This window comes from Rhineura floridana, chromosome 3, assembly GCF_030035675.1.
Source record: "Rhineura floridana isolate rRhiFlo1 chromosome 3, rRhiFlo1.hap2, whole genome shotgun sequence".
Lineage (NCBI taxonomy): Eukaryota > Metazoa > Chordata > Lepidosauria > Squamata > Rhineuridae > Rhineura > Rhineura floridana.
Genome location: NC_084482.1, coordinates 18,285,491 through 18,304,687, shown reverse-complemented (window position 1 = coordinate 18,304,687; position 19,197 = coordinate 18,285,491). Strand labels below are relative to the sequence as shown.

Here is a 19,197-nt window from a genome sequence, read left to right as displayed (position 1 = left end):
TAGTTGCAAGAGGGCAGAAGTGTCAGAACCATTAGCTGTAGAGACTTTTAATGATCCAAGTTCCTCATGGGAGGCCCTGTTTGGGGTTCTGCATTTAACATGACATTAGAGCCACCGATACACAAAGCAACTTATTCCTCAGAGATACCCACAGGCACCATTCTCAAAATGTGCTTCAATGGCTCCTAAAGATGCATCACTTTTGCTAGTCTTTTGATGATAGGGTCTATACCCCTTTACCCCTGTATTTTATTGCTGGGTTTTGCCTGTCTTTTGTATTTTTGATTTTTTGTATATTTTATTGGTTTGATTTGTTGTTTTACTTTAAGTGGGCCTTTCTTGTTTTAAACTTTATAAAAACATGTTTTTATTGTAAACTTGTGTTTTTTAACATCAGAGAACATTCAGTTGAAGCTCTAATTGAAATGTCACAGATTGTACTTTTTGGATTTCATTACCATTCATCTTCTACATATCTCCCACTATACACCTGTCAACTGAAGACTATGCTTCATGCATCTGATGAAGTGTACTCCAGTCCACAAAAGCTCATGGGGTGATAAATTTGTTATTCCTTAAGGTGACGCAAGACTCTGTATTGTTTCTGCTGCAGCAGACTAACACGGCTGCCTCTCTTGATGCAGTTCTGTGTGGTGGCTATACCACATTTTTCTATATGTTCTGTGCGATAGATTTATCTAGGGTTCTAAGCCAGTTTGGCAATGTAACTGGGGATATACCTATGAAGCTTCCTTTTCTGATGCGATCTCTTGTTCACACAGGGTGGTCGTGGTAATGATGGTCTTCCTGGCCCAGCTGGTCCACCTGTAAGTAAATTTCTATTTCAAAGTTGATGTCGTTTCTAAAAGTGTGAACTTGATATGTTGTAAAATGTAAATGTACTGCCCTCAAGTCAATTCCGACTTATGGCGACCCTATGAATAGGGTTTTCATGAGGCTGAGCTGGCCCAAGGTCACCCAGTGAGCTTCATGGCTATGTGGGGATTCGAACCCTGGTCTCCCAGGTCATAGTCCAACACCTTAACCACTACACCACAGTGGCTCTCTATGTTATTACTCAAATATTAAATAGGTCTTAAGAGAAAGATTTTTTTTAAAAAAATATCCTGTTCCCCTTTAAATAGTGTGATTTTTAGACTTCACAGCAAAGGTGGGATTTGAGGAGAATGCAAGAGAGGTGCATGGAAGGGACTTTCAGGCATAAGGGTCATTAACCGAAAATTGGTAGAGTGCATAGTATGTGTGTACTACAGACATACATAAGTTGTGTTGTAGGGCTGTCATAGAAGCACACTTGCCACATTTTGTTCAAATATACAAATTTCTCTGCAGGACTGAACTTAGGCAAAATTGGTTTTGCATGTTTGCAGAGCAGCTGGCTATGTGTAGCACTGCTTGGATAGAACATGTAACATCATGTTTTGTCTATTTTACAATTAATCCAGCTTTCTTAATTGATTTTTTTCCTGATAATTTCCAAGTAGGAAGAAACTAGTTTTGTCTTATTGTATGGATGGGGAACTGAAGCAGAGTAAGCCCTATTTATTCCGTGTAAAATTAATTAAAGAACATAACCAATTGTGTGGGTCACATGTTCAAAGTATTCTAACCAGATCGGGTCTCACTTAGCCTTGGACCTTTCTGTGAGTTTGGAATCCTAATGAAGTTGTTTTCAGGTTTGTTCTAACAAACAGAATTACTTCAACAGTTGTGGCTTAGAATTTTGAGTAGGGATGGGGGAGAAATTAGATTGTTTGCATTTAAAGGCAAACTTCCCTAATTTGCACTTTCCAAAACAATACACAACCCTAAACCACAGCCATGCTTTGAAGTTTGAACTTCTCTGTATTTTGCAAAGCAGTTCTCCAGCCAAGCAATATGTACAAAAATACATATACTAGGCAAAGTGTGCCTATAAATGCATACCTTAATAAATAATAATAATAAACTTTATTTCTACCCCGCCCTTTTTCCAATAGGACTCAGAGCGGCTTACAACTAAAAACAACACCATTAAAACATACAGAGTATATTATTAAAAAAGAATTAAACTATGAGAAAAATTAAAACCATAAAATATAGGTTAAGAACAGCAGACAATTTAAAACAATAAAATCATATAATGTAATCACCAAACCTATGACACTTAATCCTGGTCGTTCTCTATCCCAAATGCCCGTTGAAATAAAACAGTCTTTCCTTGTCGCTGGAAAGACGGCAAGGAGGGAGCTGATCGCACCTCGGAAGGGAGTTCCACAGCCTAGGGGCGGCCACCAAAAAGGCCCTATCTCGTGTCCGCGTCATATGTGCTTGCGAAGGTGTGGGGAACACAAGAAGGGCCTCACCTGAAGATCTCAAATCCCGGACAGGTTCATGTAGGGAGATACGATCTGTCAAATAGTCTGGACCTGAGCCGTATAGGGCTTTGTAGGTCAAAACCAGAACTTTGAATTGTGACCGGAAACAAATTGGCAGCCAGTGGAGCTGTTGTAACAGGGGAGTTGTATGGTCCCTGTAACCAGCCCCGGTTAGCACTTAGTGAAAATAACATACATTTAGGGAAAATTGCTTGGTAAGAATGTGTATATTAGGCAAAATTGCATACCAAAAGGTGTATATTAGGAGAAATTCATACATAAATGCTGATGAATTATTTTTTTCCGCAAACTGATGTGGTAATGTGGAGAACCGAACTGGGAAAATGATAAACTGACAGAAACCGAAACTGGCATTTTTGTCCATCCCTAAGTGTCAGGCACTTTGCCCTCTAAATATGCTGTAGAGACTCTAAATAATTAAAAGAATTCTGTCCTTTTTTCAAACTTATTGAAAAAAGTTTCTTTTTTTCTTCAGGGACCTGTTGGCCCTGCTGGAGCTCCAGGTTTCCCAGGTGCACCAGGTGCAAAGGTAAGTAGTGCTTCAAGGCCAAATGAGTGTGTTTGCAGCTGGCTGGATTGTCATGAATCAATTACCTCCCCTTCCTAAATAACTCTGCAACCCTCTCCCCACCCTCCCCCACTGAGCATTTCACTCCGTTTATCACTTCAGAAAGACCTGAAGCGTTTCATCAGGTCCACCTGCCTGAAAAGTAAGGAAAATGTGGAAAGATTGACAACCATCAAGAAAAAGCACCCTGTGTATGCATATGTGTGTGTGTGAGCGAAATAAAAATAGGAAAGGAATCTCGGAAGGACTGGAAAGAATTGGGCAAAGATTAGAATACAGGCAGTTGTGAAGCACAAAGCTGTAAGTCAGATGAAAGCTGGGTGTGTGAAGTGGAGAGAGAAACACAAGTTTAGGAAGTAAAGGTGCCAGAAAGATCAATCCTGAAACAATACTGCCAAATCTTGACTCTAAAATGTTTGTGAGTTGCTCTTAGAGCATTCACTTGTTTCTGCCCTGACATTAAAAAAAGGGAAACCAAATTACACTGAAGCAGTTTGGGGTTTCATCTTCTCCTATCTCCTTCCCTGCAGTTTTACCTGCTTTTTCACACAAATTATTTAGTGCTATGAAAGTAGGGAAAGCCTGGTGACCCTATAATGAAACTATTGCAGGGAATAGTAATGAAACTAGCTATTACTGGGCTCCTACTGGGAGGAAGGGAGGAAGAGAATTTGGTTGGAGGGGGGCAAGATTCTCAGTACAGCTTAGAGACCTGGGTATATTAAAGAAGAAAAGCCCAATCCTATGCCTGTCTATACCGAAGTAAGACCTATTGAGTTCAGTAGGACTTACTTTCAGGTAAGGTGTTTAGGATTGTAACCTAAACTTGTGTGTTAAAAGAGCATAGGTCCAAAAGTCACTTCTTTTTTGCAAAGGAATTTCTGCTGTTTCCTTGCATTCTTTGCACATCAGACTGTTGAACTGTTTATATCACAATAGTCAATATGTGGAACTAGTAAGCTTCCACAGTAAGTGCCAAATGGGGCATCCTCTTATGCCCATCATTGAACTTCAGTATGAGGACATGCAAGAAATCTCTGACTTTGTACATTATCAAAGAAATAAAGAATTAATAATGCCTTGCCACTCCTACATTCAGCTGGGGTGTTTAATTGTATAATTTGTTCTGTTCATACTTTCTGTGTGTTTCTGCCTGTGTGTATTTCCCGTCAAATGTTAGACGAGGTACCGCCAGCTGATTTTAAAAGTGACAGAGCATACAGTTAGCAGTGCTTTTTTTCCCAATGACACCTGAAGCCCTTCTCAGTTAAAACGTCACCCAGGTAGGACAAGTGGTGGCAGTCAAGTCTCACTGTATTTAGGTCAGTGGGCATATTGCCATTGACTTGAAGGGAGCGCAGGTTTTGTCCAAAGGGTCAGGTCAGTCAGACAATGAACTCCCAGAGGGGAGGGGGTGGTTGTGATTCTCCTCCTTCTGAGGCATGGGCTGCAGTAACAGTATGCTCCTCCCTAAAATTTCAACACAGCGCATCTGGTTTACTTAGAGTTGGGGCCTGTTAGGGCAAATGAGAGGGGAGAGAGATTCCTTTGGGAATTCCTGTTGCCACGTAGTGTATAGCTTCAGGTTGCTAATTTCCCTGATGACTGGTTGCTATGGTTACCAGACAGTGAAGAGACAGTGTGTGGGGGGGAAGCCTTCGGCGGGATGCCTGACAGGAATTGGCAATGGACCTTCAATACAATAAGTGTTCTCATTATAAAAAGATGAATGGGGAGCCCTCTGAGGTGAAGGGGAGTTTTGCATAATAGTAAGATGGGGGACACTGAAGCAAGCAAGAGAATGAAGATGAAAATTAGTGTTCCTTGAGGAATAGCTGTGTTCACTGAGGCCCCTTTTGAGGGCTGATAAGGCAGGAATTGATACTGAATGAAAATAAATAAAGCTAAAACTAAAGCTAAAGGAGGCACGAAGGCGCTGTCCAAGTTCTGCACAATTCAACAGACTCTTCATCCTTTGCTTAAACTCATCTAGCAATAGCTGTAGATAGCAACTGAAGCAGCAGAAATGGTGGTGAATCATTTTACTTATCAAAGCTTTGCCCAAGGAATCATAGGCATTTTTTTTTCTGAGCCGTTGTGGACAATTTTAGAAAGATTTTTGTACCTCCTCCCAGAATTACAATTTCAAGAGTCGTTTGGAGGGAAGCCATGACAGACAAATCAGTTTGCAGCTCTGGATCTGGTTTGCACATAATGCTAAGTCATGGTTTATTAAACCATGGTTTGTTGGTTTGTTTAAACCCTGTCCAGTGGCTTAACTGTGTTTTATTCACTGCCGACAAACCATGATCTTTTTAAAATTAATTTTGTATTTGCAAATTTAACAAAGAAGAAAAACAGAAAAACAAAAGAATTATATAAAAAAGGAATGAAAGAAAAATAAATAATATATAAATAATAACCTGAATGCATGGTTTGTAGTTTGCTTATGAACCTTGGTTTATTTTAACTATGGCTTGGCATTTACATGCAAGCCCAGCATTCTTCCTTAAGCATGTTCTGTTTGGCTACCTGACCCCAATACCTCACCAAGCTATAAAGTCACAAGACAAGAACAGCTAAGAAAGCAAAACAAACTTTGGAGAAACATGCCATGGTTTATTTGATCCCCTGTTAACTTGTGGTTTGATAAACTGTGGCTCAAACAAACTATGGCTTAGCATTATGTGTGAACCAGACTGTAATAAAACCCTGTGGTTGCTTAGTGCACTTTACTTTGAAGGAATGTCTCTTATTCCAAAATATGGTTTATCTACAGAATATAATTTCAGTACATCATAGCTCCATGGCACTTTATTATAGGTGTAGAGTGTCTCTGAGTTTAGAAATGTAGATGGCATCCTTAATGTACATAGGTTTTCAGGAAAGACACAACATTTGAAAAGTATATATTACTTGGAAAAACAGTGAAATCTAGGTTAAGTTTGGGTGCTGGGGCAAAATGTGGTCACACTGAGAAATCTGGATGCATCATGGTGCAATCACATGGTTATTCCACACCCAGAATCAGCATAGATTTGCTTAGCCCACATCAATTTGATTGTAAGCATCAGGGCTAAACTAGACTTAACATCTAGTTTGTCCTGCTGACCTTGGAAGCTTCTGAGGATCCTTCAGTGAGGTCACGTATAGCAGGCAAGCTTCCCTGAAAGAAGAGCTAACTCATCACTATTGATCTCTCTTTGTAGCATGCAGCTCCAAAGGGTGTTTGTTTATATTCTGTGTATCATTTGCATTTTAAGTGGGGTAACAGTGAGGCCCAACAAACCTAGTCAGTGCCCTGCATGGACTAAGTGTGCCCCCTAAAACATGCCCTGGAATCTTCTGCAACCCATTTGGGTTCCATGACAAATATTTAGGGGTTCCTCAGCAGACAAATTGACATGAAAAGGCTTCCCTGAAGGAAGAAGGTTTGAAAAACCTTTGGCTAGGGTAAGCTAGGTATAATAAACTAAAGAGAACCTTTGATCCTTGTGAAAGATCCCACTTTAGAAAACGTGTAGCGACTGACCACCTAGGGCTACTGAAACTTGCCTTCCTGTGAATATTAGGAGTCCAATGTTGTAAGATCTGAAAATGCAGAAAGGTGGAAAGACAAGCCTTGCACCCCAGGACACACAGATATGTGGCTGAGGGCTTCAGGCAGGCTGCCTGGATGATAGCCAAACATTTGAATGTCACTATAGGTCACAAAACATTGAGTTATAGCATCATGGTGGATACTTCTCCCGTATTTTCCTTTGATCTCTTAATGTTCCTTCTCCTCATCTTCATGCAGGGTGAAGCTGGCCCCACTGGTGCTCGTGGCCCTGAGGGTGCTCAAGGCTCCCGAGGGGAACCTGGAAGCTCTGGCTCTCCTGGACCTGCAGGAGCTCCAGTAAGTACCTGATTCTTAAAACAAGAATAAAGGAGTTCCAAGGGATATTGAGATTGTTGAGTTTTATTAGGACAACATTAAAGGATTTCCAAGTTGCTTGCCCCAAACCCAGGGGTGGCTAACCTTTTTCATGCTGAGGGCCTTATTGACCCATGGTCAATCTTCCTGTAGTCACATATCAAAGTGGGTGTGGCCAAAGTGTAAACATGGGTGTGGGCTTTTTTTTTTAAAGGACAGATTTGGTCTACTGGGAGTCATAAAAATCTTTTGTCATCACAGAATTGCAGCAGGAATGCCCAGTTAATTAATTTTTTTAAAAGAGCAATTTGGGGGCAAAAAAACCTTTCTGCTGATCATCAGTGCTTGTAGAAAGTGGTGCATGGTGCTTTGAAGCCCCAATAACTACCTTATCTAATGATGTAATTGTGACATGAGGTGATTGACAGCTGGTTTGGCCAGATCCAGTTCCCCATCCCTGCATTACAGTATCACCAGGGGTGTAGTCTCATGGGGTCTCAGAGGGCCCTGTGTCTTCAGCATCCTACAAGTCAATCAGCATGAAAGGGAGTGTTAGCCACTGAGAAGACTCTTCTAACATGCTTTTTTCCTGCTGATTGGAGCCTATCTGAGTGAAAGGAGACAAGTCAGCCACTGAGAAGACTCTTGTCAGTGCTAACACTCTCCTCTTTCATGCTTATTGGTTCCTAGGCAACAAAGATCTCATTCTCAGGCTGTGATCTGAAGGTACATAAGGCTAACTCCCTGCTGAAACTAAGCAGGGTCAGGTCTGGTCAGTACCTGGATGGGAGACTGCCTGGGAACCATATGTAAGCCGCCTTGGGTTTCATGAAAAGAAAGGTGGGGTATAAATGTAATAAATAAATAAATAATTCTCAACCACACAGCAAAAAAAGTGGGGGGGGGAGGGAGGGAGGGAGGGGGGAGGGAGGGAGGGGGCAGGGCTCTTATCAACATGAAGGGACCCTGCACTTCTGAATTTGCCACTACACTACTGAGTATCACAGTGGGGACTATGGGAGCAGTCAGGAAAAATTTTTTTTTTTTAATTTTAAAAGAATTTTAAAATGGAACATTTTTGGAGAGGCCTTAAGGAGCCACAAAAACCCTTTTGACATCACAGTGGGGGACACATAGGAGCACTCAATTATATTTTTAAAAAATAAATGACAAATTTGGGGATCATGTGGACCACAAACAACTTTTTTGGGGGAGCAGAAATGGGTCATGAGTTAGCCACTCCTGGCCTAGTCTCTAACAGAGCAATCCTAACTATAGATAGATGGTGTAACTTATGCCAATGTATGTTACCCCTAGACCAAGCTCTGTTCAGGAGGAATTAATTGGGAGGAATTTGAATTATGTCACCCTTTTTTCTGGCCCTTTTCTACTGGGTTGCTGTGTCACGTGACCAAGCCGAAAGGAATGAGTGAGGAAAACCCAAGATCCACTGAATCTAAACTTTCTCATCCCAGTGGATCTTGGTTTGGATTGTGCTGTAAACCACATAGATTCAAAGATGGACATAATTATTTGCACTGGAATAATTTGCCTAGCCATTTGGCTAGGCCACTGTTCTGTAGAGTATGTAGATTAATAATAATCCAGCCCTATTAGCATGATGATTGGAATTTGTGGTTGGCTTGGTTGACACTACCACATTCCAGTTAGCAAGTGGGTCTACCACACCTAAATAAAAGTTTATCGCAATCGCTGTGGTCTGAGGGAGAAATCACTCTGGTGGGAGAAATCATCCTGGTTTCTAACAACAAATTATTTCTCCACTTTTGCTCTGTCATTATTGCGCTTTTTCCATCCCGGTAGATACATGCAAAAAATGTTCCCTGCTATGTCCCCCAACTGCTTATGTTACAACTTCAAGCAGCAACATCTAGATAGGTCACACATGTAATGGGAGTAGAACTAGGTGCAGGTACATTTATTTTTTATTTTATTATTTTTTTAAATTTAATTACGCTTTTAAACCGCCCTATAGCAACGAGCTCTCAGGGCGGTGTACAGCAAGATAAAACCACATTTAAAAACGAACAAGTGTGGAGTACAGCATACAATATAAAACATATTTAAAAACAAAATTAGAATACAAATTAAAATAAAAATACAATTACAGTTAAATTTAAAATAAAATAAAATTTAAGCTTAAAATGCCTGGGCGAAGAGGTAGGTTTTTACCTGGCGCCGAAAAGATAACAAAGAAGGCGCCAGGCGTATCTCATCTGGGAGGGCATTCCATAATTCGGGGGCCGCCACTGAAAAGGCCCTAGATCTAATTGTTGTTCTCCGGGCCTCCCTATGAGTTGGGACCCGGACAAGGGCCTTAGAGCGCAGTGAACGGGTAGGTACATAGCGAGAGAGGCGTTCCATCAGATATTGCGGTCCGATGCCGTTAAGGGCTTTATAGGTAAGAACCAACACTTTGAATCTGGCCCGGAAACATATAGGTAGCCAGTGCAGTTGGGCCAGAATAGGTGTTATATGGTCAAATTTCTTCGTCCCAGTAAGAACTCTGGCCGCAGCATTCTGCACTAGCTGAAGTTTCCGAATCGTCTTCAAAGGTAACCCTACGTAGAGTGCATTACAGTAATCCAATCTAGAGGTTACCAGAGCGTGAATAACTGAGGTGAGGTTCTCCCTGTCCAGATAGGGTCGTAGTTGGGCTACCAGCCAAAGCTGGTAGAACGCATTCCGTGCCACCGAGGCTACCTGAGCCTCAAGTGACAGGAGCGGATCTAATAAAACCCCCAAACTACAGACCTGCTCCTTTAGTGGGAGTGTAACCCCATCCAGAGCAGGTCTGACATCAACCACCTGGGCAGAGTACCCCCCCACCAACAGCATCTCAGTCTTGTCAGGATTGAGTTTCAGTTTATTAGCTCTCATAAACCACCAGCAGATGGCAGTGCCAAAGCAGGATTTGCACAATCTTTCAATGCATGGGTAGTTCCTTATTTTACCATCTGCCAAAATCAGATGCAAAAATAAAGGACCCAGGAAGCCCTGTGTTCAGATTCCCTAACACACACTCCATGCTCCATCTGTTAAAAGTTGGGTACAAGAAGCATATCTACTCACATACATACTTCTCACTTACATACATCTACTCCTGTTCTCCTGCCATCCTCATTATTGGAAGATAGAATTTGCCAACAACTGGAAAAATTGCCACTCCTTACTTGTCTTTTGAATGTATTATGGGTGGCAAGCATTTTAAGGAAAGTCAGGATAGGAAGCAAGTTGTCCAAACATAATGCAGGAAGACTTGTTTCTGTTTGGTGATGCACTGACTTTCCCCATGCAGAATCTGGACATGGTGAGCTAACTGGAAATGGTTATACAGCAAAGTATGGATTCTACTAGCATTCCCTATATTTCTTTTTGAGACTTGCCACCAAACATAAGTGCAGGCAGTCATCCTACCTACTTATCTCTTCCTAAATTCACCATTCCCATTTCTCCCATTCCTTTGCTGAAAAAGCACCATTTGCTCCAAGGTCCTTCCTTCAATTGTCTGTCCGCGAAACACTTGGGCAGCCCTCTGTGATGGAAACAGGGTAGAGATCCAACAACTATGCATCAGAAAGAGCTTTGCTCAATGCCTTCTTCTTGCTTTTAGGGCAATCCTGGAACTGATGGAATCCCTGGTGCCAAAGGATCAGCAGTGAGTACTACATTATTTTGGCATGAAGACAGAGAGGAGTTTGATAGGTGGGATTGATGTTGCCTCCAGAAGACCTGGGGGAATGTTCCATAACATCTGATCTCAACTGCTCTTCACTTGAAATTTTTGAGCAAGGGTCTAGTACAGTGAGCTTGCTGAGTAATTGTCTGTGTCTCTGCATTTTTTACTCTTGCTCTTAATTTTTTTCTCAATTCTGTCAAACAGGGTGCTCCTGGCATTGCTGGTGCTCCTGGTTTCCCTGGCCCACGTGGCCCACCTGGGCCTCAAGGTGCAACTGGGCCTTTGGGTCCCAAAGGTCAGGCGGTAAGAAACAGATGTGGAACTAACGTGAAACTTTAAGGTGTCTGCTTTTCCAGATTTATTATCGTGTACCTAAGTATCCCATCCTGAGAAAGTTACTTCTCCCCTATGCCGATATCCACACTTTAACAAAAATTTGGATAAATGGATGATAAGAGGGAAGTAGCAGGGATCCAGAAATTTTGACTGGCCTTTGTAGCTAAATTTGATTTAGGATCACCCCTAATCCCATAACTTCTCTGAATCCTTTGACATGTGGAAAGGACTCTGCTACACAGAGGGCTTCAGAAACACATAGTTTAAGGGCTGTAGTTCAGCTGTAGAGCATCTGATTTGCATGCAGAAGGTCCCAGGCTCAATCCTGGCATCTCCAGGTAAGGCTGTGAATGTCACCTCTCTGAAATCCTGCAGAGCCGTTTCCTTCAGTGTAGACAGTCTTGAGTTAGATGGACCTTTTTGTCCTTCTGATTGTCTCAAAAGCCAGGCATGAAATAAGAGACAGACCCCTTTCCTTCCCCTTATATTCTCTATGCATATGAGAGATATTGGGAGTGGGACAGGATCAGCCAGGCCCACCCAGCACAAAAAGAGAGAGCCCTTCAGCCTCTCAGTTCTCTGTGATATATAGAAAATTCAAGGAAATAGGGGTGGGGAGCCTTTTGCTTTGTGCAGAGAGCAGGTGGCCTCCAGAAAGAATTATATATTTAGGAGAGGTTTCCAAAGGAGCCTCAGCTGCATTACCACAAAGGGCCACATTCTGTAATGAAACCTCACAGTGTTAAGAAAAAGGTATGACAACAATGTGAAAGAATTACTAAAAGAGTATAAGGAGATTGCAGGGAACCTAAATGAATGCTTTGCATTGGTCTTCACTGTGGAAGATGTTAGAAAGATACCTACATTTGAATCACACTTGGATTGGGGACATCTGAAAAACTAAGGCTGCAATCAAGTACATGCCTACTCAGAAGTAAGCTCCATTAGGTTCAATGGGACATACTCCCAGGTGAGTATGTATTGGATTGCAGACTAAGGCTACAGTCCTAAACACATGAGAAAGTACTTCCGACTGAACTCAGAGGGACTTACTTCTGAGTAAACATGCTGAGGATTAGGGATGACAAAGAGATGAAATTCTTTGGCATATAAACAAATGAATAATCAAGAAGTCATTGGGGTCTGGATGGCAAATACCCAAGTATTCTTACAGAGTTCTCAAATGTAGAAATGGTTTGCTAGCAAAAATATGCAGTTTATCACCAAAATCAGCTTCTTTGCCAGAAGTCTGGAATGTAGTTATTGTAATGTTAATTTTTATGAAGGGGCTAGGAAATTAGAGGCCCGTTAGTCTAACCTGTCCTGGAAAATTAATGGAAAGCATTATTAAAAAGAAAATTATTAACAAGTAGAATAATAAGCCTTGCTGAGAAAGAATCAGCAGGTCTTCTATAAAGGGAAATCCTACCTCATAATTCTCCAAACTGGGGGAATGGGAAACAAAATAACAAATGAGTTTTAATGTAAGTTATGTTGGGGGCAAAATAAACCGCCCATCTTAATATATATCCCTGACTGGATCTGACCTTTTCTTTGACTTTCCAAAAAAGATCTTGTAATCATGATGGGTAGCTCACTGAAGATACCAACAGTGTGAAGTGCCAGTGGGGAAAAAAAGACAAATTAGGGATTATTAGGGCAGGAGTTGGAAGTCAAATGAAGGGTATCATAATGCCATAGGAATCTGTGACATGGTCGCATTTGGAAACCTGTGTACCACTTTGGTTGCTCCATTTCCAAAAGTCTGTCTGACAGTGAGAATGTGAGGCAGATTCTGAATTTTTACAGTGTGTGTTTCAAGACTAGACACCCTGTAGCCAAACAGAATTGACCTTGATAAAGAATTAATTAGGGCAGCATAGTCTACCAGCTGCAGCATGTGCTATTATGAGGTTTAGCAATCTAATTGGTTGATTCTTTTGCAGGTTAAAATCTCCTCCCTCCCATGTCTCCAATTTTCACTCATTAGTAATTCCCTTCCCATAGTCCATATAATCCTAATCCTTTTACCTCTTACACATCCTGGAAGTTGGTGCCTTCCCTTCTATTCAAGGGAATAAACTGTTGAAATACACTTTCGGTCAGACACCCAAAGGATGTTGACTTGGAAGTTCTGCTGAAAAGATCAGCAAGTAGCTTGAAGTGATACGGGAGCTTTGCTAATACATTTCCTTTTCTTTCTTTATAGGGAGAGCCCGGAATTGCAGGCTTCAAAGGTGAACAAGGTCCCAAGGGCGAACCTGTAAGTATCTGATGATGCAGTTTTATGTCTGGCATACAAGCTCTTCTTTGGCTGTATCAGTCACACTCTGTTAAAGTTCATCTTCCATGGCAGGAGTAGCTAACCTTTTTTGATCCCAGGGCCACGTTAAATGCTGGCCACCCCTTCAAGGTCCACATGCCAGTGGTGAGTGTGGCCAGTGTATGCATGCACATGTATATATGCATATACATACAGCACATGTGCACACTTGCAGACTACATGAACACATACACTCACCACACATCCACATTCACCACATCTACAGCACACACACTGACCAGACATGCAGGCACACAGTGATCTCTCTCCTTTCTCTCTCGCACATGCTCACATGTGTACACATACACAAGCAACGCAGATACGCATAAATGCACATAAAATCAGCATTTCCAGCCCTCCCCACTGCAGTTCTGAGATGGGAGTGGCTGGAAATGCTGCCTTTCACTCTGTACAGATCATGCTGTACAAAGTAAAAGGCAGGATTTCTCCTCACCCCCCCCCCACTCCAGCACTGGGATGGGGGTGGGTGGAAATGTTGCCTTTTAAAGTGCAGGCAGGCTCCATCTCTGATCGTAATGCTGCAGTGTATAGTGCTGAGATCAGAGAGAGAGAAGATCCATTTGACTGCTCTTTAGGGAGTGATGTCTAAAGAACAGACAGTTGTATCCCTTTGTCAGTTTGGGTCTGGCAGACTACTTCTTGCGGCTTGGTGGGCCAGATCTGGCCAACAGGCTGTGGGTTAGCTACCCCTGCTCCAGGCATTAGGATGGATGCACTGAGCAAGGTTTTGACTCATGAGCTGCAAAGAGTTGCATATCTGTTTTTCCCCCCAACACACCACTGCTTGGACCTGTTCTGATGAGGTTCGGGAGCAATCCTAACTCACACTGGAGAGCAGCAAGGCTGAATGGAGTGTTAGAGCCACCACCATCACATCTGAAGCCCCATCTCTTGCACTGGCTCTAGGATGATGGAGGGGCAGTTTTTACTTAATTTTTTCTTAATTTTTTTTCTGCACTAGTTCCAGGCTGGTGCCACAGGGAAGGCCATATTGGACTCCTTTCTGACTGCTGGACTGGCTTAGAATCCAATGGATCTTTAGCCGGCCCTGACCTGTCCCTGCCTCATCTCAGGGCCTTATGCCAGCTACTGCTGACATAGAGACTGCTGGTGGTAGCCTGTGAATGGCCTGCACTATTGGTAGGTGCAGCAACGGCGGCTTCCAATGGAGTACAAACTCCACTGCATCCATACAGCAGTACGGATCAGGAGTTAAAATTGCTCTGCCCAGACTACATGTGGTGATGCCCACCCACCACAAATACCTATCCCATCTTTGGGCTCAGTAGACTTTCCTAAATGAGTGTCTATTTTGCATAGGGCCTACATATTGAAATCCTGTATAAAATCTGAGATTGACTGTGCAATTCAGTCCTTCACATGAATTTTCTACGTGTAGCCTCTGTGCAAATGAAATACCCTTAATGTGGATGTTTAGCAGGGCCAGAAATGAGACAGACACCTGCAGTGGGCAAAGGATGCAATCCCCTACACATAGATTATAAGTTAATTAGAACCAGTCTGTTGTGAACTGCTTTCTGGTGCAGAGAGTTCCACAGGTCAGCTGTCTGAAAAATAAGTGCATTGTGTTGCTTGGAGTTGGGAGGCTGTAGCTTTGGCAGGGGTTTGGTTCAATGATGAAACAAATGGGTTTGCATGCAGACGGTCCCAGGTTCAACCCCTGCATCTCCAATTAAAAAGGTCTCAGATAGCAGGGCTGAGAAAGAACTTTACTTGAGTCCTTGGAGAGCCACTGACATTAGTTAAGACAGTTCTGGGCTAGATGGATCAATGGTCTCACTCTGTATATGAAGTTCCATATGGGCAGATGCCCTCCCCCTAATATTTCCCCATTTGCTCATAATATATCTGGTATGATGAAGGATCTCTGTGCTGGTCTCTCCTGTTTGCTTTCGGGGAGAAAGAGGTCTTCTTTCAGGCAGAAATAAGTCTTGGTCTTCCCTGCTGCCAATCCCTTTGACTGCAAGTTCTGTACCATGGGTGGCCTGGGACTTGGCTCGCATCATGGCAAATAATGGCTGCCCTGTTGCATCTGGGCACCACTTTTTATGCTTGGACACTGATGCCATACTGTGCTGGAAATGACTTCATTTACAATTCTAAATACAAGATGATAATGCTCAGCAGGTTGGCATCAGCAGCCTTCAATGAATCCCTTTACAGTAGTGCGTTTGCACTAGCAGAAGGCCCACTGGTTTTAGTGAAGCTGTGCCAGTTTACACAAACCAAGCAGTTCTCTGGCTCATCAGTTTCCATAGATAAGTGACAATTTATTCCAAGTGAAGATGAAGAGGACTTTTGCATCCCATGGCTGTACAGAGTCATGCATGTCTTGGCCTAAAATAATTCAGATGATCCTCCTTTTGCACTTAGCAGCACCTCAAGGATGGAATCTTATTCCTTCTTGGATTCAGACCTCATCACAATCTAATTTAATAGAATCGTCATTCATATATATTTATGGTCCCAACTGAATTGAAAAGTTCCTGAAAGTGCACTGTAGTGTTTAGAGTGTCAGAGTTGGACTGGAGAAAGCCAGATTCAAATTCACAGCCAGGACATTCACTGGGTAACCTTGGGCCAATTACTATCTCTCACTCTAACCCACCTCACAGGGTTGTTATGAGGATAAAAAAGAAATGGAGTGGGGAGACCATGTACGCTGCCTTGAGGTCCTTGGGAGAAAGGCAAGATATAAATACAGCAAGTAAATAAATAGCTTGCACTTTAAACAGGCAAGACAAAACAGTGTGGAAAGTGAGGACGACAACCTCTGTTTTCTGCCTCCCCAACCAAACTCTTGCCACTTACCCAAGACTACATTTCTGTTGTCTTGCCTCTTTATGTAGTTCTCCCATCAAACTGTCTGGTGCCTTCCTGGTGAAGTGGCCATTGCTAGGACTTTGGCATAAAAAATAGAGACTTCAAGAGTGACTAAGCCTGTGTGTTTTTGTTTTTACCCCTCAGGGCCCATCAGGCCCACAAGGACCTCCTGGAGCAGCTGGTGAAGAAGGCAAGAGAGGTGCCCGTGGTGAGCCAGGAGGTGCAGGGCCAATTGGACCACCTGGAGAGAGGGTAAGTGACCTTCATTTGGGGGAAAGGAACCTTCCTCCGTGAAGAGTAGAGACATCCTTTTTTTGGGGGGGGGAAACCATTGAGCCCTATGGGGTGGACTCCTGCTAGCAGGCTCACTTTGGAGGCTGCTGCCTAGCACAGCACTTTGCAATGTGCAGAATGTTTGCAGAAGGCGATGGAAGAACTTTGCTTTACTGCTGCTGCTGCTTGCTCAGCTGAAGTAGATGTGGCAGGGCAAAAGATGACTGGGTGTTGTTGTGGAGCTTAGAGTTACAAGGAAGAGTTGCTGATGGACCCAGAGAATGAGGAGGAGATCAAAGAGGAGCTAGAGAGAGTGCCAGAAAGCCATTAGAGAGGCAGGGCGCCCTAGTAGGAGGGGGGTGGGCTCTGCAACATGAAGAATTGAACATGGACTTGTGAGAGGCCATGGAGAGGTGGCTGGGAGACTGTGCTGGGCCCTGGAAATGTGAAGTGGGTGTCTGACTTGAGGCAGAGCATGAATGACGACAGTGTATGAAGTTTAAAGGGCAAAGCAAGATGAGATGGCACTTTTAATGATTTCTTCATTAAAATGCTTGGAGGCCAGTGAGTCCTGATCCTAAAAGTCTAGTGGTTCCTCAGGAATTCTAGCATAGCTGCTACTGCAGTAGACAGCCTGGGACCCAATATGATGAGTCTTGAGATTCCCAAGTACAGTGACTTGTACAGTACAATCTCACGGATCTTAGAACCATTTAACATAATTTGCCATGGACTATGTGCTCAGCTGTGAGCTGCAGCCAGTCACAGCTGCTTGACAAGTGTACCTCTATGGCACTTAAATTTGCAAACACACGTGTGTTGTATTCACACTTCACACTGATAAAGGGCGCTTCTAGGCTGTCACTATTTGGGGGCTGGATTCAAACACTTACTAGCAAGTTCAGATTGCAGTTACAGCTGATTGGGTGCTTTTGTGCAACAAATGTGCTTCCCCTAAAAATCTGACTTTTTGCAATAAGGGAACTGGCAGAAAGAAACACTGAAATTTATGGGATAACAATTGCTTGATGCAGCGTCAGCTAACCTCCCTGCAAACCTTGTGCAAATGAGGATGAATGTTTAGTAGACAGGTTGTTTGGAAGTGACCATATGTGAAGTGGCCTGTAGGGGTTCTGCTGTGCAAACTTTGAGGCTCTTAATCTAGAATGGGTTATTTTATTTGGATACAGGATAAATCCATGCAGAAGCTTAGTAAGTATTGCAGGATTATGTCACCTGTCTAGTGGTGGTATAATATTGGCTCACTTGGTGGCTATAGTGCCTCTATTGGTAAGTTGTTGATTATGCCGCTTCCTTATGCTAAATGGGCCTTGGTGTTTTTAACTGAAAATGTTCAAAATCTGTGATTTTCTCCTTGATAATGCTTTCCAGTGTCATTCATGGCTTCCTGAACTGTTCCACTCCCAGACTTTCTAGATTACATTCTCATTGTTTTCTTGTTTTTAGGGTGCTCCCGGAAATCGTGGCTTCCCAGGTCAGGATGGATTAGCTGGGCCCAAGGTGAGTGTCTGAGTCTGGTGCCCTTCCAAGTGAAGGAAAGAATAAATTTGGGGGAGTGTAGAGTGAATCTAAAAGCCTTTTTCTGTTTCCTTTCTCTGAGCTGTGTAGGGTTCTTTGACAGCTTCTCTGAGGGAACTATTACCCTGTGTGCTTACTCTGGAACGGGGTTGAAATCCTGTGGCCCTCCAGTATTATTGGACTCCAACTCCCATCATCACTAACCACTGGCTGTGCTTGCTGGGGCTGATGGGAGCTGGAGCCCAACAACATCTGGGAAGCCACAGATTAGTCACCCTTGCTCTAGAACAAATGGAATTTTGAGATACTTGATGTGAACATTTAAGTCCTTGAGTTGGGGGGGAAAACCCTGATATCAATGCATAGGCTTCTTTTTTTTCTTCTTTTTAAGTTTTCTGTCTCAAATATTCTTTCATCACAGCCATACCGGAGCCCTAAATGACTCACAGAGTTCAATTTGAATGGTCTTTGAATAGTCAGAGCACCCAAAGTTAATTCTTATTAGAATGTATCAGAACCAGTTACAGCACTGGAACTCATTGGTTTCTGCATGATGTGGACAGACCTATAATGAAAGTGCTTCTCAACCCTTTGCACATATAGGACAGATATATACCATTCATCAAAATTAGTGTGGAAACCAGATACAAATTTCTGCTAATTTTTTTTGGAAATGTTCGTTTTGTCAGAGTTGTGTTAGTTTCCTCAGCCCCAGCCATTTCATAGAAATATAGTGGCAAAGTTGACAAAACTGGTTTGAAAATGGTTCATCGAGTGTATGGTATGGCTATTAGATGCTAAATCATTGGGCCTGAACTCACGGTAGGGTCTACTTTTCCTGACACTTCTCTCAAAGAGTCTTTGGGTTAATATATTTCTTCTTTTCTCTTTCCCTGAACAGGGTGCTCCTGGGGAACGTGGACCTCCAGGCCTTGGGGGTCCCAAAGGAGCCAATGGTGACCCTGGACGTCCTGGAGAGCCTGGCTTGCCTGGTGCTAGGGTAAGACACACATTTTCATATATGAGGATTAAAGTGGCTCTTGCTTCAGTCACTTTGTAAAAAATCCTATGTTGGCTAGAATGTTCATTCTCACTATTAATACCTCTTCATGTTAACAGTGATCAGTAGTTTACATAAATAGCATGAGAGAGCCTCAGAGGCAATTTAAGCTTCACAGATCACTCTACAATTAACACTGGGTGTTCGACATGTCTGTGAATCTGGGTCAAATGTTGATGTCTAAAAGAGTGCAGAGCTCTTTTGAAAAAGCTCTACTT

The 19,197-nt window shown here is 42.7% G+C and overlaps 1 protein-coding gene across 4 annotated transcripts in view; it reads left to right on the top strand.

The window, feature by feature from the left end:
* Window positions 1-3,046: 3,046 nt before the first annotated feature.
* The window catches only part of COL2A1 (collagen type II alpha 1 chain), a 75,181-nt gene continuing 59,030 nt past the window's right edge, over window positions 3,047-19,197 (top strand). The window contains exons 1-8 of one of the 4 annotated variants that reach the window (XM_061614706.1): window positions 3,047-3,109; window positions 6,767-6,865; window positions 10,518-10,562; window positions 10,788-10,878; window positions 13,129-13,182; window positions 16,252-16,359; window positions 17,848-17,901; window positions 18,821-18,919. In XM_061614706.1, the coding sequence (XP_061470690.1) occupies window positions 10,534-10,562; window positions 10,788-10,878; window positions 13,129-13,182; window positions 16,252-16,359; window positions 17,848-17,901; window positions 18,821-18,919 (435 nt within the window). In that variant the 5' untranslated portion in view covers window positions 3,047-3,109; window positions 6,767-6,865; window positions 10,518-10,533. Of the gene's footprint in view, window positions 3,110-6,766; window positions 6,866-10,134; window positions 10,215-10,517; window positions 10,563-10,787; window positions 10,887-11,622; window positions 11,673-13,128; window positions 13,183-16,251; window positions 16,360-17,847; window positions 17,902-18,820; window positions 18,920-19,197 lie in introns of those variants that run through there. The other 3 variants (XM_061614705.1, XM_061614707.1, XM_061614709.1) reach the window with 3 other exon arrangements.